Consider the following 23,360-nt stretch of genomic DNA (forward strand, 5'->3'; position numbering starts at 1 on the left):
TGCGATTAGCTTCATTCCAGTGGACAGTTGCCTGTGCCAAGATGGTTTTAATTCTGATTTTTTCGTGGTTGTTGGCATATTGTTAGTACAGATGTGATTGATGCAGTGGTAGAGTTTTTTCAGGGTGGAGAATTACTCAGGTTTTATAGTACTGCCTCTTTTTTGGTGCTCATTCCAAAAGCTACGAACCCGACCAGTTTTGACAAGTTCCGTCCGATTAACTTGTGTTCCGTAATTTATAAAGCATGCTAAAAAATTCTTGTTAATCGTATTTCTCCTCTCTTAGATCGGATTATTTTTCCAGAGCAATGGATCTTTATTCCAAGGCGGAGCATTTATGAAATTATCAGTTTGACCAAGAATTGATTCATGGTCTGAATAAACCAATCCGTGGGGGGAATGTGATGCTTAAAATAGATATGTTAAAGGCATATGATAGTATAGAATGTGAGTTCCTTCTTCATGTTATGGCCTCTTTCGATTTTTCTGAAAGAGTGTGTGGTTTAATTAGGTAGTGCATCTCGTCTCTTTGGTTTTCAATTGTTATAAATGGAGTTCTAAAAGGTTTTTTCAAGGGTGGCAGGGGATTGCGACAAGGGGACCCTCTTTCTCCGTATCTTTTTATCGATGCGAGCCATCATGAAGATTTTTCATGATTATGAAGCATGGTATGGGCAAGTTGTCAATAAAGTAAAGTCTTCAATTGTTTTCTCTAACAAAATTACCCCTACAAGGCGCCGCATGCTGCTTCGACTCACAGATTTTAGTGAAGGTAAATTACCTTTTTCTTACCTGGGGGTTCCTATTATTTTAGGGCGATTGTTGACGTGTCATTTTGAGGAGATAATGAATAAAATTAGAAGCAAATTAGAGGGATGGAAAGGAAAGTTGTTGTCAAGTGGCGCTAGACTACTCTTACTAAAGCATGTTTTGCAAAATATACCGATTCACTGCTTATCTATTTTGTCTACACCAAATACTGTGCTGGAGAAAATAAAGAGATTAATGAACACTTTTTTCTAGGGTTTTAGTGATAGGAAACCCAAAAAGAAATGGTGCTCGTGGGATGTGATGTGTAAGCCGTTGATGGAAGCTGGTGTGGGACTCCGAAATCTTCAAGATGTTCAAAATTCTCTACATATGAAGTTGGTTTGGAATCTTCTACAAGGAAAACTTTATGGGCTCAATTTTTTTAGCAAAATATGTGGGTTCGAGGCATATTTCGCTTGTTGATCCATCAAAGGGAACTAGATTTTGGCATATGCTCATGAGGAATTTTTCGCTTGTGCAAAAAAATTCCTTGTGGCGTGTAAAAAATAGAAACTTATCTTTCTGGAGGGATCATTGGGTGGGGGAGGAACCATTGTGTGATCAATAAGAGATTTCAGACTTACCTTCTCTTACGTTGGCCGAGTGTAAAATAGGGGAGGGTTGGAATGTTGAGTTGTTCCAGTGGCTGGTAGGTATAGAGAAAACAGATGAAATGCTTGAAAAATTAGGCAGATTAAGGGGGGATGATGTTATAATCTGGACGTTGAAAGTGGATGGAAAATTCACAACTCGCAGTGCCTGGGATTGCCTGAGAGTTCATGCACTGCGTGTGCAATGGATGGAATGGATTTGGCACCATTCCCTTCCAAAAAAAAAATGTCGGTTCTGATTTGGAAAGCCTTGCATGACTGTTTATCTGTGGATGATAGACTACGTCGAGTCGGCATTAATATTGTCTCAAAGTGTGATTATTGTCCTTTGGGTGCTTATGAAGATTAGAACCAAGTTCTTACTATGGGGAAATTTGCTAGACAGATTTGGAGACTGTTGTTCTCATTTAGGCATGCCGATTTTGGTAGGAATATCATGGAAAGAAAAGATAGAGGCAGAAATGGCTCTCAATTAATTTCCTTTGACTTACTTGAATCTCATGTACAGATAACACTAGCTAGGCTATTGCAATATATAAATACATTTAACTGTTTACAAATGCTTATATATTAATTGCTTTTTAAGGACCAAAAAAGAAAAAAAAAGTGGGGAAGGAAAGTTCTAGAGATTGATCGCACCATGTAAATATACTAACTTAGTGAAAGAGCAATATTCTCCTGTCCTGCCTTCTATTTTCTGACGGGAAAATTTATTTATAAATCTTATTTGTTACGCGTCCAATATGCACATTATTGATGTGGAAGCTTTACGCATCGTCTATGTTAAAAATCGATTGGTGTTTTAATTATAATTTTATTTATTTATTATTATTATTATTTTTAAGTTGTAAGGAGACTTGTGTGAAGCAAAACTCGATCTTTTAGGATTATTACATAGGAGCGGCACTTTGGAAAAGATTCATGATCATCTGAAATATATGATATGGAGAGCTGGAAATATCTGCTCGTATTTCATCTTAATTCCTAGCTTTTTCTACAGTTCTCAACAAGTTAAATGTGAAAACATGACTAGCTAGATTAGCGATCGATCTTAGTTTTTACTCTCGATCAACAAGCTAATTAGGAAATAACAATGGTGACAAATACATGATATATTTACACTTCAAGTCGTCGTTGCAGGTAATTGGCTTTTGGTGCCTGGTCATGATGAATCTCATTTTCTAGTACTGAACCCTGTACATTGTCTGTTGCGTGGACTGTAATTATAACGTGGTCATCATGATCATCACCGTCCAAAACGGGTTTTATGCTTCCACGATGAAGGAGATGTGGTTTTTCCGGTGATACAGTGGGTTCAACACCCTTGAAATGGGCTAGGGAAGCTAGCTCATGGACAGATTCAGAGATTCTCTCCACACATCTAGTGATTTCTATTAGCATTGAAGTAACCGAGGCAATTGGTATAATTGCTACGATGTGGTCTACTTTCTCTGGTAGTACTGAATAATCTTTGAGTGCAATTTTGAGTTCTTTAATGGCAGTTTTAGACATTTCCACATGGGTATTGGCAGCCGAAGTGTCTGTCATTGTTTGGATTGCTGATGCTAATGCTTTTAGTGCCTTGCTTGATTCTGAGCTCATCTTTGTAGTTGATTCTCGAATTTTATTTCGGAATTCTAGTGGTGCCTGTAAAGTCAGTCACAATATAAAATATTAATTAGTTCACAAGCACAAAGCCTGCCTTTCTAGAAACTAATTAATGTTGAACTCGGGTTAATTTATACAAATTAATCAAGAAAGCCTTTCTAGAAAGCTTGGCTGGCCTAGGCAGAAAAACTAAAATTACTAAAAACAGTACTCTTTTAAAAAAGTAAATTAATTAATCTTAAAATTATAAAGAAATTACCATGAAAAAGAAAGGGAAAAAATTTCTCGGGTTATTAGAAGACCGTACATGGAAGTTGTTTTCTTGCTCTCACGCCTCCAATTATCATCATCTACGTACGTATATACTAATTAACGCACGTCATGTATCCAAATATAGGCATGCAGAAAAGATGGGCTGTAGTTTATACGGTGTATATATATACCTGGATATCAGTGTTGATGCCATTAAGAGCTTCAATATGGTAAGCACATTGCCTGGAAAGGGCTCCAATCTTCAAGTACTGTTTCCATGGATGACGCATGCCAAAAAGGCCATGTCCTGGTTCCCATCTTGCTAAATTTGCCTGTAGGGAATGCTCAATAGTCAGTCAGTGATCTGGCTTGAATAACATTAAACTTGTCCAGAAACTCAAGGGGGGCAGGTAAATTTAAATATTTAAATGATATATATCGCTACAGTCTACTAGTGGATCGAGATGATCATATTACTGGCCGCTTTCATGCAACGTTAAAGGTTATATATGGCCGGGGAAAGAGAAAATTAAAGTACGTGCTGGCCGGGGGTCGGGGACTCACCAAGGATTCTTCAGTGCTTTTAGAATTGAGGACACTTTTATATCCTTGAAGATCAAGTGCCTTATCAACCTTAGAGGTAACAGTACTTTCTTCAGAACTGTCAGAGTCCGGAAAATATTCACCTTCAAAACCTGTAATTAAATGTACGTCTTCTTCTTAGTAACTTCTTTCAAGAACAAGTAGTGATCTCCAAAAGGAAACAAAAAAGTAGGTAAATTTAGTAACCGCTGTGTGTGTGTGTGTGTGTGTGTGTGTATATATATATATATATATATATATATATATATATATATATATATATATTACCTTCTAGATAGTTGGCTAGCTTTTCCAAATTGGAAGCAATTAACTTGTGAAGATCTTCCCCAGCCCACACAGGACAAACAAATAGAGATATAATTATGCAGGTTGCTCCGCCTATTAATATTGTTGACAGTCTTTGATGGGCCAACTTTAAGAGTTCGTCCATCCGATACCCCGAGACTGATACCAAGCTAAATGTCAATATAAAAATCAAGACCCCATAATCATATCTTGCCTTGATCCTTGGAATGAATCGTGTGAATGATGATGCTGTAGCTGCGCACGTACACCAAAACAGAACTTGCATCGGTAAACTACTACAAGAATTTGCTTGCATCCAGTGTACTTTTTTCTTGGTATAGCATTTGGCATTTTGTAATTAGTAATGTATGCAGAGAAATACATACGTTAGTATATATAGACGTAAAATATATATACCTAGTAAGAAAACAAGCAACCCAAGAACAACGGGCTCTCCTTTATCTCCAAAGAGACTTGCCAAGTGTTGAGCTCCAAGCCCCAGAGCACCAGCAAACAATGTTGCAAAACCTCTATTCAAACATCTGCTGAGAGTTCCACCTGAAGACATGCATAAATAAAGATACATGTTAGCTAGTAGTTGTACGCGGTATATGTTCCAGTTTTTGTTCTTGAAACTATAATTTTCGATTTCCAAATAAAAAAAAAATGCAAATGTAATTTGTCATTTTAATCGTCGATTCAACGTAAATTGAGTTGCAGATCACTAAAATTAGAACGTAATATACAGTTGGCACAATTATTATCTAACATATATAACATGCATGTATATATAGTTGATTTGCAGGCGAGCCCAAACCAAAATAATTCCGGACAAAAATCTTAATGTGTTTCAGGATTCTTTCAACTACAACTTTTTTTTTTGGGTCCTAGCTTTTCGATTAAAGGCAAGTAAATAAGTTTCTCTCTCTCTCTCTCTCTCTCTCTCTAGGGTGAAAGTTATAAAACAGCTAGCGTCATTTATATTGTAAGCTTACCAACACTGAATTCGAAGACTACGACCACAGTCAGCACAGCCCACATTCCTGAAACCCCAAAACCTTCATAGAGAGGTCTCATATAGTACACCAAAGACACCAGAGTGAGAGCCAGTCCCACTTTTAGGGAGTGGATGACTCGCCTTGGGTCGTCCTGTCCGACCTTCTTTGTGCTCTTTGCAACCATGACAGCTTTATTCGTGGATTTGGCAAGCAACGCCTTAAGCCAGCCCCAACCACGGGCGAAAAGCGAATCCTTCTTTTGAGTTGCTGGTTGATCAATTTCCATGGCTCAGGACTAGGCCGGGGGAAACTAAAGCTACTATGCATTCACTGATGCAAGGTTACCAAGTTAAATGAAGCAAAAGACGAAAACCTTTCGAGATGGGTTTTCTTTAATTTCTTCTAAGCGAGGGTGAAGACAGAGATAGTCGGAGAAAATGCCTCTTGGTTGGTGTCTCTCGTTGTGGCTGAATATTTTATAGAAGAAAACTTGGGTGCATATCCATAATATTCAATCAAACACATGTGATGGTACGTGTCTTTTGTGGCATGAGGGGACAAAAATATTCTTCGAGGAAGGACTTTCAACTTTCAAACAAGTGGCTGACCAGGCTTTTACTTAGAACAGAAATTATATTTTATATGAATACAGACAGCAGCCCACGATTCATGACAAATGTTTAGTTCATTTCAGTATTCATGAGCAAAAGGTACTGAAAAAACTGAGTTCAGCCCACTACGTACCCACAGAGAGGGTGTTCAAATGTCAACTTCTAAAGAATAGTGCAACAGTACTTCCGAATGATTTTAGTATTGTTTTGGGCTTCATTAATCTCTCATAAACAATGAAGTCTAGATGCCGAGATAGTTAATCGATGTAACTAATTGATATGGCCTGGAGACTGAGGAAATCATGAATTAATCCTGTTGATCAACAGGATTAATTCAGAATTTACTAACTTGGAGGATCGATATGATGTCATACCATTGCTGATCACCCTTCATTCCATGACAAAAAAAGGAAAGGATTGGACGAAAAAGGAAAAACAACCAGCAGCCCCTGACAAACCTAATTTTAATCTAATGCAATAGAGTACGTGTTTATGATTGTACTTTACCAATTAATTACCATAAAGAAAATAAGAAAGCTTAAAGAATATTCTATTCTTTCCAAGGTATTTCCCAATGGTTAAGAGTACTCTAGGTACTCTAGGTAGCTTCCAGGAAATCGATCGCTACGTATCAACTCTAGGTAGCTGTCGATCGATAATTGGGAGTGCTTGAGGATTAATACATATGCGGCATATGCATTCCTGCTTGTATAATTAGCTTACAGGAACTAGTTCATAGCTAAAGATCATCAGATATATAGTTTCTCAAAAGCATATTAATATATATATATATATATATATATATATATATATAGATATATCTATATCTATAGAAGCTCATGCTAATTACTCGTATCCTGCACCAGAGGGTAAAAGAAAACTATGCATTTCCCTTGATAACAAAGCCATTATAGATTACCATCTACAAGTCGTTTTTCTAATTAGAAGTTTATTGAGACACCCTAGTATAAGTACGTATAATTAGATGAACATATATATATATATAAATCATTATTGATAATGGAGTAGTACTGGGTGTGTGTGTGTGTGTGTGTGTGTATATTATATGGGCTTGGACATGTAAAAAACTTAAAACGCATTGGGCAGGTTCTTGAGTTTTAATTATTGATAATATTGGAGTGGTACTGGGTGTGTACGTGATGATTCTAGCTAGGTTGAAGCCATGAATAAGTGCTTAAGCACTATGAAACCCAAATGGGACAGATGAGGGTACGTACCAGTGAACTAATAAAAAAATAAATGTGAGACAACAAAACCTAGTGTATACGCCTGCAATATTTATAAAGAAAAGGAAGTAATTCTAACATGATCATCTGGATGACCACTACTTATTGCTTTGAGTTTAAAGAGTGGTAGAGCATCAGCTTGGGTCATAGTGACAACAGGATGACAATGAAAAGAAGGATAAAGGCGAAAAAGAAAATAGAAAGACAAGCGAGTTGTAGCTGATCATCTAGCTAGGCAGATCATATACATGAATTAATAAAGTTATTTCTCAGAACCCTCCATACGGCCATGTTTTCCATCTTTTCAAATATTTAATGACACCTTCAAATTAAAGGCTGCTAAGTACTCTTTGAGGGTTTGGCTTGTTTTACATGATTCACCTTTGGCTCGCCCGATGTGCGAAAATTTTCCCCTTGATCTTCTGCCTGCTGCATTGTAAACGAAAAGGCCTTCATGTCCCATGTCGCTTAGGGAGGATGCATGATTCAAGCTAGAATTTAAGACTGATCCATCGCCCCTTCAAAAGCTAGGCCCTTAATTAACGATCCGGATGGTGTGTGGATGGATTAAGTAGTCAGCTTTCACTCCCTTTTCCTAATAACACACGAATATTACTGAGACAAAAAATTAAAAACTTAAAACTGTTATATATCCAACTTATTAATTCACACACACACACACACACACACACACGATATCTGATGGTTTAGATAGCGTCGAATCAGTAACGTCAGCATTCACTATACTGAGTAGAATCTGACTGGATAATATGGTTCTTTCATTTTAGTATCTTAATAGGAAAGAAATAAGAATATGTAGAAGATGCTTTTTATGTATTTAATGATCTTTTCTTTTCTTCTTCCTCTGGCAATTTGTATCTTCTTTATATATAAATAAGAGAAAAATGCGCTGCAGTTAATCTTATATCAGAACGGAAACATTCTTTTCGATTCCTTTCAACCACGCTCAAAACTTTGTCAATTTCTCATATCAACTTGCCTAGCCATCTCGGTCTACATCGATTGATGGATGAATCGAGATGGATCTCATATATATATAAGATCGAGGGAGACAGCTAGCGAAGCAAAAAGACAACGCTAGCTGGCTTGACTTCTACATGTTTCTCTTACGCTCTTCTCATGATCCCAGCCTTATCCATATAATATCAATGGCATCTTTTTTCGTACAATAGACGTACGCTACGATGGAAATCGTCGAATGGCCGAAAGGAATCCCACATAGAAACGGGCCGGGGTCGACTTTTGTTGATCTTTTGGTTTCTCTTGATTTTGATTGATTGAAGACGACAGTACTTATAACGCTTTACATGCACATCGCTAGACATTAAATGAATTAATGAAAAGCATTTTATTCCAACCATTTATATTCTCGTATACGTACCTACGTACACATCGATCTACGTTTATACTATAATATACTAATTAAGTTATATATTATCTCCCCACCTCTTTTTACCTTTTGTATAAAATAGTAATAATATTACTTTATGCTATAGGTAATATTAAAAATAAATTCAGCAAATCAAAATAAACAATATATATAGGCTTACCCAACTATTTAGGTCACACATACACTTTTTATAGTAGTTTTGCCATATCTAGACTAGATCTTAATATGGGAATCCAAAACCAGCACTTTGGTCATGCTCGTCATAAGCAGGACTACTGGTTTGGTTATTTTGCTACACGGAATATTGCATACTCCCGCCCTGCGAGAGAGAAGAAATTAAAGGTGTTCAGCTTCTTTTGTGTGGAGTCTGGTTCTATTTGTATGTGGTTCGATATGATGATCGGTTTCGATAAGAATACGTTCTTCTTCTTCATTTTTTATTTTTTATTTTTTTGTGAATTTTCACTGAAAAAGTTGTCCTATTTTTTGGCTCTTAGCTAGTCCAACCGCTAATTAAAATTTACTATTTATTATATTAAATTCTTGTACGGCCGCAGCCCGCCGCACTATATTTTTTATTTTCATTTGAATCAAACCTTCTATAGCTTTGTACACATATGCATGTTATTGAACTACGTAAATTTTGTATTGTGTATGATCGATTATTTCACTTTTTTGTTTTATTCTTATTAACAAAAGGAAAATGAAAGGTGTTAATTCCGCCGACTCATACTCATGACATATATCGGTCAGTATAACTCGGGATGATTAAAGAGACTAATGGGTATGGAGATATATATGATTGCCATATATATATGAACCACTCACACTTATTTATGATCGATCACTTGAATTCTGATCTTGGACTTTTTGACTTTATTTTAAAATCCTTCTCTGCAATATCCGATTTATCATGGTCGACCCTAAATTGTCGTGCTCCAAGCTGCCAAATAGGAAGTTGGTAATGTGGCTCTTTGAGATGAACTGATCGAACAGGCTAGCTAAAGCAAGCTCAATGGCAAATTAGCTTTCGAAGTGAATACGTCCTAGCTAGAAGAAACTTGAACTCTATAGGTGATATCTGATCATTATTATATATATATATATATATATATATATATATATTATGTGCTTTATTATCAATTAATGGGCCCGATGGGTACACGAAAGTGACGAAGTTGCTTTGACTACAGAACCATGCCTGTCTGTTGGAGCGAATTGGCCCGCTGTAGCCTAAATCCTCAAAAACTCTATCATGATAAAAGCCCCAAGAAATAATGTGAACATGATCTATAGTGGGATTTTTTAGTGGAAATGCCATCTGGCCGCTTAGATATCCATTTATATCTTATTCTTTCAACCACTAATTTTACCAACTGTTTGATTACGACAGCCATCGGGTTTTTTTTTTTTTTTTTTGAATGGAAAAGATTTCATTTATAAGGATGATTACACCATACAAGTTAAATCTTCCGAGGCCATACTTTTGACCTCTGGAGGACCATCATCTACCCAAAAACAATCACTGACATTAGATATAGCTAATTTAGCTGCTGTATGAGCAACTTTGTTAGCAGGTCTATGAACAAAATTTAGTTGCCAGGTTGGATTGCGCACCAAAAACTGCTGCAAGTCTTCTGTCAATTGTCCCAACCACGTATTGTCTTTTTTTTTTTTGGAATTTACAGCATCTATGACTTCTTTGGCATCTCCTTCAAAAATAACGTGGTACGGTCCTAGCTCGAGGCATAAATCCATTGCTCTATAAAGTGCTTCTCCTTCAGCTTGAAAGACTGAGTTAGTGTTGTCCCTTGAGGCTGTCAAAGAAGCTTGTAAGTTACTTGCATGGTCTCTGATCATTATCCCCATCCCTGCTCTACCATTGGTCTTGTCAAAAGCTGCATCAAAATTGACTTTTACAAAAGGCTGGTTAGGGGGCTTCCAAGTTGCAGTTAACCTGTTTCTCATGCTACCTTCAGCTCTGTTCTTGTTGGCTGTATTGTACTCTCGAAACAAAGAGAGCTCAGACTGAGCCCTTGCTGTAACTGAACCTGGTTGGGAAAAATGATTTTGGAATATGAATGCATTCCTCCTGGCCCATATGTGGAACATTAGGACTGAGGCCAATTCAAGATTCTCCTTGTTAAGTTGATTGACCATCTCTGTCCATAGAAGTTGAAAATCGGAATAATGTCTCCTCCATTTGCTAAAAGCGCTAATCTCCCCTCCCCACACATCAGCTGCAGCAGGACATACTCAGATAGCATGCACAGAGGTCTCCACCTCTCTTATACAGATTGGACAGAGCTTGTTATCAACAATTTGTTTCCTGAAAAGGTTGTCTTTAGTAGGGAGGATATCATTTAAGCATTTCCAAATAAACAATTTTACCTTACCAGGGACTTCTAACAGCCAAAGAGCCTTCCACCAATCAGAATTTTTCCCATCTTTTGAGCCTTCCCCCAAGTGTCTCCCCTTGAGTGTAGTTGCTAGAAAGTAAGCACTCTTGACCGAAAAGGTTCATTTCTTTGAGCCTTCCCAAATTCGTTTGTCACATGTGCCTCTATTGCTTATAGGTATGGAAAGAATACACTTAACTTCCTCTTCCTTAAAAATTGCTGCCACCAGATCTTTTTTCCAGGATCTACTCTCATCATCAATTAAAACTTCCACTCTAGAGTCTGGGTCAAGGGTATTTGGAGGGGTTTGGATCTGATATGTCACTAGTCTGGGCAGCCACTTATCCTTCCAGATTTTTATGCTAGCTCCATTGCCTATCTTCCGAATAGTTCCTTCTTTTAACAGATCCATACTAGACCAAAGACTTTTCTAGAGAAAGGAAGATGACGAGCCTTTCAATTTGGCCTCCAATAAATCACAATTCTGAAAGTACTTTTGTTTGAACACTCTGGAAACCAGCGAATGGGGTTCCTTCATCAGCCTCCAAGCTTGCTTGGCCAGAAGAGCTTTATTAAAGCTACTAAGATCCCTGAAGCCCAGACCACCTTGGTTCTTTACCAATCCCAGAGAGCTCTATGTTTTCCAATGAATGCCTCTTCCTTCCCCTTTATGGTACCACTAGAACCTAGCCAAAAGAGCCTCAATTTCTTTTAGTAGTAGTATGGGCATTTTAAAAATACTCATTGTGTAGGTTGGAATAGCTTGCAGTACACTCTTTATAAGAATTTCTTTCCCTGCAGAGGACAAAAGCTTAGTCTTCCAGCTGTTGATCCGTCTCCAAATCTTATCTTTTAGGCTTCTAAAGGTCTCATACTTTGATCTTCCAACCAGAGTTGGGATGCCAAGGTACTTGTTGTAGTCGTTGTTTCTTGAGCCATTTACTTGCTGAAGTATGAAGGCCTTTGCTTCCTCTTTTGTATTTGAACTGAAGAATACACTTGTTTTTTCTTTCTTTAAAGTTTGCCCAGATGCCTCCTCGGCTCCTCATACTGCAACAAAAGATTATATATTAGATACCACTCGGCTAGCATAACTCTACAGAAAATAACACAATCGTCGGCAAAGAGGAGGTGATTTATTCTCATCCCTCCTCGTTTAACAGTTGCTCCTTTGATCAGTCCCTTTGATTCAGTTTTATTCAACATAGAGGTAAGGCCTTCAGTGCAAATTAGGAATAAGTAAGGTGACAAGGGGTCGCCTTGTCTCAACCCTCTAGAGGGGAAAAAAACCTCACTTGGTTCCCCATTGATAACAACAGAATAAGAAATGGACTTAACACATTCCATCACTAAGTCTGTCCAATTCTGACTAAAGCCCAACTTAAGGAACATGGTCGCTAAAAAATCCCACTCTACTCTATCATAGGCTTTGGACATGTCCAATTTGATGGCCATAGAACCTGCCCTACCTTTCCTTTTGGAATACATAGAGTGGAGTAACTCATATGCAACCAATATATTATCGGTTATCAGCCTGTTTGGGATAAAAGCGCTTTGATTCCAGGAAATCACCTTATCCAAAATTCCTTTCATCCTATTTGCCAACACCTTAGAGATCAATTTGTAAATCACGTTGCAAAGTGAAATAGGCCTAAACTCATGCACTGAATTAGGGGACTTTACCTTGGGAATAAGGACCAGGTGAGTATGGTGACAGCCATTGAGTTTGGATGTTCTTAATTTGCATCCAAAAGGACATGGTTTTGTACTTGCACAACAGCTAGCCAAAAAGGAACTTGAAATCATGATCATGTAAGTCATTCTCATTTTGCATTTGCATGTATACTTATATCTCCAAAGAGCTTTAATTTGATTAGGCACTGCATGCCTTGTATAGCTGTAATAATTGATGACAAAGTCTTTTTTTTTTTTTCGCCATGTGATCATGATCAAGAGATTAAGATCAACAGCTCATGTAAACAGTCTTTATCACGGAGTATATAGAAAATTATTATTTGTTCCGATGATAAATATAAATAATATGGTATTCCAATCTTATTATAATTATAAGATGTCATATAATTAAGTTTTTTTATATAAATATTAATTTTTAATAACATATTGATATTTTGTAATAGAATAAGAATAAAACGTATTGTATTACGAGTAAAACCGTTCATCTAGACTGGATTTTTTCTTGATCTGGTCTAAAACCCAAGAAATGGGTTCATATCAAAGGATCATCATATTTCGTTCTGTACGGCTGGTATTTATCGGATCGGGATAGTGACCGATACATGAAAGGTATGTGTTCGTACCGAGTCAAATATCGGTTGTACCGGTGCGTTTCAGTCAATACTGGCCAATTTTTGATGTACCGACTGAAATTATCTTTTTGTAATTAATGTAAAAATTTTAACTTTTTCATAATTTTCACTTCAACTCTCACATCTGAAGACTATTTTCTTAACTTTATTTTAACCCCCTTTTCTCGATCCGTACTTCCATTTTCGTGATAAAGATGAGTAATTATTTTTTTAAATAGTTGGATTGAGAACTTAGAGGTATTATTGAGTTTTATAAATATGTGTTTTAACTTTTTAAGACTTGCATTGATAATATTTTGAAATATAATTTATACATATATAATTAATTTATTATATATAGACTATCCTGAAATGGTACCTGTATCGAAATATTTTATTCAAGTGCACTAACCGAAATAACCACCGAAACGGTATTCAAAACTTTGGTTCATATGGCCAGGCGAATATTGTCCAGAGTTTTATTGATTGAATGGAACAAACTAATTAATCTGCATAAGGTTTATCGATCAAGCATTTTTTTTTAAATAAAAGGACGATACTCCAATTTTATTAATAGCCCTCACTTATGGCGGAGGAAAATCGTGGTTACAACCGGATACCTAGGGTTACATACCCCAATATCTCATGTAGTACTATTTATCTGTACGCTATGATCAGTCACAATAAAATGTCTTTTAAAGTGATTTCACATGAATAACTTTGAGAGGGATTGATTAATATGTTAAAGATCAGGATCCAATAGTACTAGTGATCAAAACACAATCAATAAATTCGTGGTTTTAAATTTCTTTTCGTAACTATAATGGATAGGCCGCACCATAAGCTGAATCACACGAAGCAGTACTATTGATGTTATAAACAACACTTATTAGTGAAAGATCTTGACGAAATTATTAATGATCTTTAAGTTCTTAGTTAATTACGATTTGCAACCACATTGGGTATAAACTAACTACTATATACTATACCCTTAATTAGTAGTGAAAGATCGATCATTGACGATATTCATGTTGATCTTTAATTTCTTAATTAATTAATTGATTAATTAAGATGATGATCTGCAACAAGATTGGGCATTCATGGGTTGGATAAATAAACTCACATCTATCAGGACAAAGTTAGATTTGAGTAGCTGTCTCATCTTGAAAGTGTGATCGATCCTAATCTAATTCATGAATTAATACAACTATATATATAAGTCATGTGCACCATGGAAAGCGGCCTTTCCCGAGATCCAGTTGGAAAATATCACAGCCAACGACATGCTAGGGGTGAAAGCCGAAGGTTCGGTCCAAAATCTAAACCGCACCGATATCTTGAAATAGTGTGAATCTCGACCGAAACCAGCTGGTGAAGGGGGAGAAAACCGTCTAAATCAGTCTCGGCGTAACTCCGGTCAGTTCGTCGGAGTCTTCGGTGGCGACGGAGGTGGCTACGATTTGAGAGAGATGATGCCGCGAGTCGCGAGGTGAAATTTGAGAGAGAGAGAGATGGCGACAGGGGTGGCTGCGACTAGGTGCGCCATTAGACACTGAGAGAGAGACGGTTGCGTGCTCATTGCGCCATGAGAGAGAGAGAGATTGAGAGAGGTGGGGTGGCGCTATGAAAAATAAAAAAGAATGAGAAGAAACGAGGAAGAAGAAGGGTGAGTGCGTGTGTTTAAACCCTAGAGTGAAACAGTGCTGCTTGGCTTGTTTGGTTTAAGTCAAACGGTGTCGTTTCATTTATATTTTTTTCAAACACTAAGTTCCAAAACGATGACTTGAGTGAAACGGCGTCGTTTCATATATGTATAATTTAAATAAAAAAAAAAAAGACATTTGAAGTATCGGTTGGTTCAGAGGTCCGGTTCAGGCTCAAACCGGGACCGAACCACTGGACATCAGTTTTGGCCAAATTCAACCGCTCGCCGACCAGTTCTACTCTGGTTTCGGTCGGTTCCGAGCTCCGACGGCCAGTTTGAGTCGGTCCCGGTCGGTTTTACGATCTCTTGTACAGCCCTACGATATGCTGTACTAGAATTTAACTCGATGGATCGGTAACTCATGCATATATACGGCCAGCTCCATGGAAGCAAAACCAAATTCAAGAATACTCGAACCGGCCGTAAATTAATGTGTAATAATTAATTAATTAATTAAACATGCACATGAATAATTTGTTGCCAAATATTCCAGCCTTTGAAGCTGCAACTAATTACTAATTGGTCTTAGCAGGCATGCAGCAATAAGTGGTATGGGTAGGACTGATCACTAGCTAGCTAGCTAGTATAAAATCAGCAAAGCAAACCGATGCTAGCTTGGATTAATTTCTATATATATATATATATAATACAAATATATACATATATATCATGATGATCCACTACTTGATTATTTAATTTCCCTGTATAGAAAACTATATATTATATAAATATGGTTATGGAAGTACTTATTAAATGGCCGTTTAAAACCCACCAGGGATTACGTGCTGGGAGCCAAACTTTTCTTCTTAATTATGAGTCTTTCTGTCAATATATGTATATATACACATACATACATATATATATATATATATTGGGAGCATTACACAAATTTTCTGCTATATGTATACACAGTACTTAAATATTGGAATATATTATGTGTTCATGATTAGATGGGAAATGTGCTTAATTAATTCTCTTAATTTAACCCTATGTACTAATTAATTAATTAATTATTCTATGCTATATATATATATCTTCCTTTAATTAATTAATATTCCTAGCTAGCTCCTAATTTTTTAGTTAAAATATGTGCATAGCTAGCTCCCTCATTAATCTTTGTGAATCAAATATGACGCCTTAATTACAGCTTGCAGTACAGCCAGTACGTACGTAACATGCATGGTTTTTGCTATTAATTAATTAATTAGAAAAGACAGGAAGTTTTCTTCTTCAGATCATGAATGAAAATAAATTGTTTTTGGCTAAGGATACGTAGCTGATCCTAATTATATATATATATATATATATATACACACATATATATATATATATATATACGTACTAATTAGATTAGATCTCTAATTGGTCAGGAAAAAATACTGAAAAGAAAAATGGCCGCTGCGTGTTTACTATCCTTCGCTACATTCTAATAGAATGACTCAGGTTTACAAATTCAAACTTATAATTTGTATTACACTAACTATTTAATTTTTGGTGAAATCCTCTCAGGGAGGTTGAACTCAACCTCTCACCATAGCAGTGCAGTCGAGCATCCCCTAAACACAAATGACGAGTACAAAGACTCGTGGTGCCTATGAAAAAGGGCATGGAGGTCAACAGACCACGCGACCTTTAAACACCAATGACTAGTCCAAAAACTCACAGTGCCCATGAAAAAGGAAAAGGTCAAGGACCGTCCGACCCAACTCACACCTCGCCGAGAGTCAACATGCAGGATAAGTTATCATACTGCCTAACCTCCCTCGTGACGACCCAACAGGCGGGAAAGGTTAAGGATCGCTAGACCTCCTAGGCCCTTAACAGGCAGGCAACTCTCTGGACTGCCCAACCTCTCTCACATGGACAGTAATACAAGCACAAAATTTTCTCCAATAAATGCCTAGTGCTTATGCTCGTGCCAAAACCGTCGCCAGCAGATTACCTTCAGGAATGAGACACCAAGCTCCATAGGACCATAACCGCATCGCGTGGGTTTTCTTTGGAAACAAGTCGATGGGCTCGACAATCGCCTAATGTCAACCTAGAGAGTTGACGAGCTTCCCAAATACTTAAGTGCGGGTTACTACCAACAAATAATAAAACGAGAATACTAACAACAATTTATACCAAGAGGCATAAAATTCACTACTACCAACAAAAACAAAAACAATCATAAAAATACACACAAAAAATCAATTATGGAAATATGCACTATTCATCAACAATAAATAATCTCTCAGACAAATATCTACACAAATAAACAAACTTAAAATCAAGCTCCACACTCACCTAATGTGGTAGAGTACACCTCCTGCCAAAGTAGAGCTCCACGCTCATCTAATGCGGTTGAGTACACCTCCCGCCAAAGCAAAGTTCCATATTCGCACCTAATTCGGTCGAGTACATCTCACCCGCCTATCTCTCCAAGCTGAGCTCTTCACCACTTAGCACAAAACAAACATAAAACCAGGGATTGAACGAGAAACCAAGGATCAATGTTCAAAATTTATTCTGTATATTATTAACTTGAATATTCTTAAGGCCTTCTTGTTCAACAAATCACCTTTAAGAATCGCAGACATTTGTAGGGATTAAATCAGTAGCCTATAATTTAGCCTCGAGATAAGGTCGAAAATCAAGGTAAGAGATAAAGTCATGAAGAGATAGGACAAATTGACTCAAACATGAAGAGATAGGACAAATTGACTCAAACTCCTAAGAGGAAAGACACACAGACTCCTAAAAGGAAAGAGACTTAGAGTGTGTTTGGATGTTGGAGTGAGTTGAGTTGAGATGATAAAATATTATTAGAATATTCTTTTTTAATTTTATTATTATTTTATAATTTGAAAAAGTTGAATTGTTTATTATATTTTGTATTGAAATTTGAAAAAATTGTAATGATGAGTTGAGATGAGTTGAGAGTAATTTAGTAATCAAACATACCCTTAGACTTCTAAAAGGAAAAAAGTTTCATAATGCAAGTTGGATTCAATCACTCTAAGGAAATAAACCTCTATATATATGAGGAGATCCCTCACAAATCTTACAGACTCTCCACAAGTTCTTTGTACAAAATATCTCCACAGCTCCATACGCCAAATTACACCACACATAGCGACTCCAAAAGATTTTCTCTAAATTCTCTCATTGTATTGAGCGATATGTGAGGCCATGAAAGATTGTAAACTCACATATCATAGTGGAATATTTTACTCTCAAACAACCCATGAATGTAGGCATTATACCGAACTATGTAAATCATGTGTCTCTCTATATTTAGTTTTATTTAGCTTATTTATTACGTATTTTATGAATGAACACGAAAAACACCGTATCAAAGGCTGAATCATCTTGTGGGTCGAAAATGATTCTTTTCTTCCTTTCAATCTGTTATGTAAATTAAGGCATTAACAAATACCGTACGCAATATATATTAACAAAGTTATTTTATATAAAATATTGTGAGCTTGACTTCTTTTATCAATTCATGTAAAACACATGGTTCCACCTCTTTGATTATTTGGCACGCGCACACAGATCATAGAATCAATCATGACAGATTGGCACGCAGTTAAATATATAGGACAATTTTATTTTGAGAAATGATCTATACAAGTATATATAGATAATTTTTATACTAATCTTTGTAGAAAAAATAAAATTTAATTAAAAAAATGTAAAAGAAATTATTTTTTATTAGTATGACCCACTTTTTTATAAATAATTTATATGAAATTTGTCTATTTAAAACTTATACCTAACATTACTCTTTTATTTTATTTTATTTTTAGATTTCTTGTGCTGATCAGAAAAACATCATGAGTAATTAATTAGGAGAAGAGGCTAAAATTAGTTGGGACACCATGATCATAAATAGCTATCGTAACACATCTAGTTCCATCTGTTGGATCGAATCATCGAGAAAGATAATATTTTTTTTACGCATTACTTCATTAAAAACATTTATTTAATCTTCAAAATCAAATGTCACACCTTTATTCATTAAAAAAAAAAAAAAGGAAAAAGATATCACCCAGGCAACTGTGTACATTGCCATTTAAGAATACAATTAAGTAATTTTTTATTCTAGTCTGAATTTCTCTCCTGATTCTGAAACAGCCCCCAACGACCAAAAAAAAAAAAGAATGTTTAATATATTTCCTGCTTCATCCTGGTTAGTCTGTCTTCTTCCTGGATGGTCCAAACTTTGAAATTTATGAGAGGTACGGTGTAGGTTGAAATTTATCAATGTTCTGTAAAATTTATCAAGTATGCAGGCAGTTGATGCTTAGGAAGGTACGGTGTAGGTTGAAATCCAGAGTACCTACCAGAATGAAACATGGACACAAGTTAGATCTTAGAGAGAGAGAGAGAGAGAGAGAGATTACCGAGACAAGGCGTTGGAACTTGGTGGTGCTCGGCGTGAAACAAAGTGGAGAGAAGCTGAAGAGGATGATAGAGGGTAGGGTTTTGCAATAGGGAGAAGAGATTCACAGAGAATTTTCGGTTTCACTTTCACTTTCACGGTTTCGATGGGTTCATAAATCTAAACCCGATATTCAACTTTGACCCGATGAACCCGTCATTATACGGGTTGGACGGATTGGGTGTTTCAGATGGTGCGGGCCAAAGCCCATTATGCACAGGCCTACTCCAAAGAGTCAAAGACGCATGAACACCTTGCGATCACATGGATCATTATATCAAAATCCATGCATGAAGTTGTATCTAATTCCTCTGGGCCCAGATCCCTACTGTAAAAAATGGGCTTACTTTTCTCTAGAGCACCCAAGAAACTGGTCCATTTTAATTGCACTCAACTGTCAGATAGGGCACGGAGGAATCAGATTTGGGTCTTTTCCTAACATATCCGAGCTAGCTCGGGCTTCTAATTAAAACCCACAAAGAAGCTGCCTTAGGAGACTTAATTTGGGAATCGACCATTAATAATAAGCAAAAGTTAACCAAATTTGTGTGTACAAGGCATGGGTGGTAGAGAAGAACGGTTCTTTTTTTTTTACTAATATTAGATACAATTATGGGTTACGTAAGTATTGTGCACTCTTTTTGAAAAAGCGTAAGATCCACCCTTAAAAAATTAATTTTTTCACTTGGATCCCATAATTGTTCACTTTTTTGAAGAGGAGTGTATGACGGTTGTGTACTCTATGACTGTAAATATAATTTCTCTTTAATTTTTTGGGTATATAATCAGCAAATTTAAAATCTGTCTTTCTCACAAAAACAAAAGAAGGTGACCATCAAAGAGAACGAAACGACATCAATTTAAACAAGCATTACAAGTCGGGCAATTTCTTTTTGAGCCTTTCTGGGCCTACTGGGTTGCCTGATAAAGTCCAATTATTGGGCTTTGAACCAAAGATTTTCTTCTTTCTTTCCAAAGGAAAGTGGAGATTAGAAATTTACGAGACCAATGAATGTGTGTTCCTGCACTTGTTTTGGCACACAAACGGAGTTAAATCCAACAACTTCCGTAATTTGAAGTTTAAACCTTAGCACTATGCGCGAAGGTCCCGAAAAAAGATGAAATGGGCTGGAAAAAAGTAATGTAATGAGAACGTGTGGTATCCCACTTCCCCCAGTAGGCAATATGAAAATGGGAATCTCATGATTGAGCAACACAAACAAGCAATCTTGTTGTATAAAAACAACTTTAGGCCCCATTCCTCTATCTGTCTCTCTCTCCATCATTGATTCAAATACTGAACAAGTTGACAGTCTCATGGGCCAACCATGCGAACTGGCTGGAATTGTCTCCTTTCTTGTACGTACGATCGAGTGTACAAAACAGTAACTCTTACTGCCTCTAGATAGATTGAATCATCGTCGGAGAAAAATACATCATCATGTCATCGAGAATATTGGATGCATTTACCTTCATGGCATGCAGCAGCAATGCAAGTAAAACTAGTAGTCTAGCATGCATGCAGCAGTACTATATTTAGTGCTTAATTATACAGCTGATCCCATGCAACTAATTAATGCTCCTAAGAAATTTTAAACTATGATTTAAATATTAATAGGATAAACGTACGTACGTTGCCCATCAGCACAACATGAAAAGACTGGAAAAAACATACTTGGGATATATGATTTTATTAATTGAGTCATATATATACTCTTCATGGGACTACTCCTGTCTATACTTTCCGAGGCACCCAGCCTCAAAAACCTAAGAATCCATTTCACATGAAAGAGTCAATATCGATCTTCATAAAATAAGGGGAAAAAACAGCAAGAAAGAAACTGATCAATTTAAAACTTGAGTTCTATATATAATTATATTATTTATATATTCGATCCGACGACGATACTACTTGCACTACAGTGGTAATTGGTGCATAAATAAAATGGCATATATATATATATATATATATATAGAGAGAGAGAGAGAGAGAGAGAGAGAGAGAGAGAGAGATCAGAGGAAGCTCCCCGAATAGGTGCTCGTGTGTGGATGTTCCTTTTCATTGATCCCCACTTCAAGAAAATCTAGTGTCAGTACTACTGCATGCTTTCTATCTTTTTTCAAGAGATAATATTAATATTTCTCCTAAGTTGTATATATCTTAGGACTAAGTCTAGATTGTCGCGATCCCATACCTTTAATTAGGAAATTGCAATCTTTAACTTTTGCATCTCTGTCTCTCTCTCTCTCTCTCTCACACACACACACACACATTAAAATAATGTACATCATGTACTCGATAGGTGAATTTATGAGATAAAGTAGTTTGGATCTCAACAGGATCGAGTACCTGATGATGATCTCGCTAGTTGGCCGGTTAAGTCAAATTTTATTATTGGGACGTTAATGGATTCCCTAGCTAGATCGATCTAGCTAATTGATGGGTATGGGGATTTCATTATCTCTAATTAAAATTAGTAATTAATAATAAAGGGTGAAAGAGATAGTAGGGGTACTGGTGACGCCTTGTTATCAACAATGCCTGCCTAACAAACCAGCTGTTGGTGGTCTGCGGATGCAGAAAGGCCACGTACGTACGTTATGTATTTTTAAAAGTACTATTAATTATAATTAGATATCATCTACCATTTTAGTTGTGGGAAGTGGCCGATTTTATGAGCAAGCACCATTTCATGGCTGGAAGAACATACATATATATATATATATATATATATATATATATATATATATATGGAATCTTTCAATCAATCAATGTTCCAGCGCAAAAATTATTGTCCAATCAAAAAGTGACATGTTCTTTAATAAGAACTTTCAACAAACATTTAAAGCTTTAATTACATAAATATCTAATAAACAACAGCTAATTCGGCAAAGAAAGAAGATCTATAGATTTTGTTTAGTAAGGCTAGTTGGCGATATTGAATATTATCTAATAGATTTTGTACATGATCTCCACTTACGCCTTCATTCTTAAAGATTAATGCAACGAGACTCATGTGTCTACCTCGCTCTTTGATTCAAATCTATGTTCAATTGGGAAAAATTGACCCTAAATGTTGCTAACGAATAATTAAAATATTCTCCTAGCTAGCTAGATAGAGTTAAAATAAATGATTAAAGAACTTCACAGGAAATGATCACTGATTTCAATACTAGGGGAGATGGCCTTAATTGGGATTAATGTGTGAGAATAATGATATCTAGAGGATTATAATAATTATGCATGAGTTGATTGCACAACTCATCTGGACCAACTCGAATGCCTTGCAAAACAAATTATTAAACCAATACGAACATCGATCAATCTTGATCATTGATAATGAATATTCTTCAAAATAATGCTTAAATTAGCAAAAGGGCTATAGCGCAGACTTATGTGCCGTTTAGATAGTGAGTTGAGATGAGAAGAATTGAGATGAAAGTTGAATGTTGAATAAAATATTGTTAGAATATTATTTTTTAATATTATTATTGTTTTGTATATAATTTGAAAAAATTGAATTATTTTTTATATTTTGTGTGAGAATTTGAAAAAACTGTAATGATATGATAAGATAAGATGAGATGAAACACTTCTTATATCCAAATCAGGCCTAAAAAATAATTTTTTGTAAGAGTCTATACAACGATGGAAAAAGCGATAAACGTATCAAAAGTTAATTCTAATTAATTAAGGTGTTTACCTTCACGTACAAAGGCATAGCTGCAATATATATACTTCGAGCATTGGCATTGACATAGCCACCTGCCAGTAAATCGACTAAAATGCATGATATTCCTAGAAATCATGCTGCAGTGGATTAGGCATCTGATCATAAGCATGACTCTGAGCTACAGTAAGTTAGGATCGGGAGCCATGTTTCACTGGTTTCTGTAGCAAAGTCATCCAATTGTTTTTTTTTTTTTTTTAAATATCCAATTGTTTATTATTATAATTTATTCCTCCATCAACGATCCAATTTCGATAGCTAAGTTTCATGATGGTTTGCCTTCAAATGCGCTGTGAATCTCTGAAAGGCATATATAGCGATATTTTTTTTTTTTTCTAAGCACATATATAGCAA

General features: G+C 36.1%; 2 protein-coding genes across 2 annotated transcripts; both read right to left on the reverse strand.

The window, feature by feature from the left end:
• Positions 1-2,299: 2,299 nt before the first annotated feature.
• LOC121267373 (aluminum-activated malate transporter 8) lies at positions 2,300-5,684 on the reverse strand. The gene is made up of 6 exons (XM_041171244.1): positions 5,165-5,684; positions 4,587-4,727; positions 4,152-4,424; positions 3,846-3,976; positions 3,473-3,613; positions 2,300-3,068 (listed from the first exon to the last, which is right to left on the reverse strand). The coding sequence occupies exons 1-6, from the start codon at positions 5,451-5,453 to the stop codon at positions 2,538-2,540; spliced, it is 1,506 nt and encodes a 501-aa protein (XP_041027178.1). The 5' UTR covers positions 5,454-5,684; the 3' UTR covers positions 2,300-2,537.
• Positions 5,685-9,885: 4,201 nt separating this feature from the next.
• Positions 9,886-10,596, reverse strand: LOC121267920. Its single transcript, XM_041172022.1, has one exon. It carries the CDS (start codon positions 10,594-10,596, stop codon positions 9,886-9,888), a length of 711 nt encoding a protein of 236 aa, XP_041027956.1.
• Between the last annotated feature and the right edge of the window lie 12,764 nt (positions 10,597-23,360).

This window comes from Juglans microcarpa x Juglans regia, chromosome 5S (assembly GCF_004785595.1).
Source record: "Juglans microcarpa x Juglans regia isolate MS1-56 chromosome 5S, Jm3101_v1.0, whole genome shotgun sequence".
NCBI lineage: Eukaryota > Viridiplantae > Streptophyta > Magnoliopsida > Fagales > Juglandaceae > Juglans > Juglans microcarpa x Juglans regia.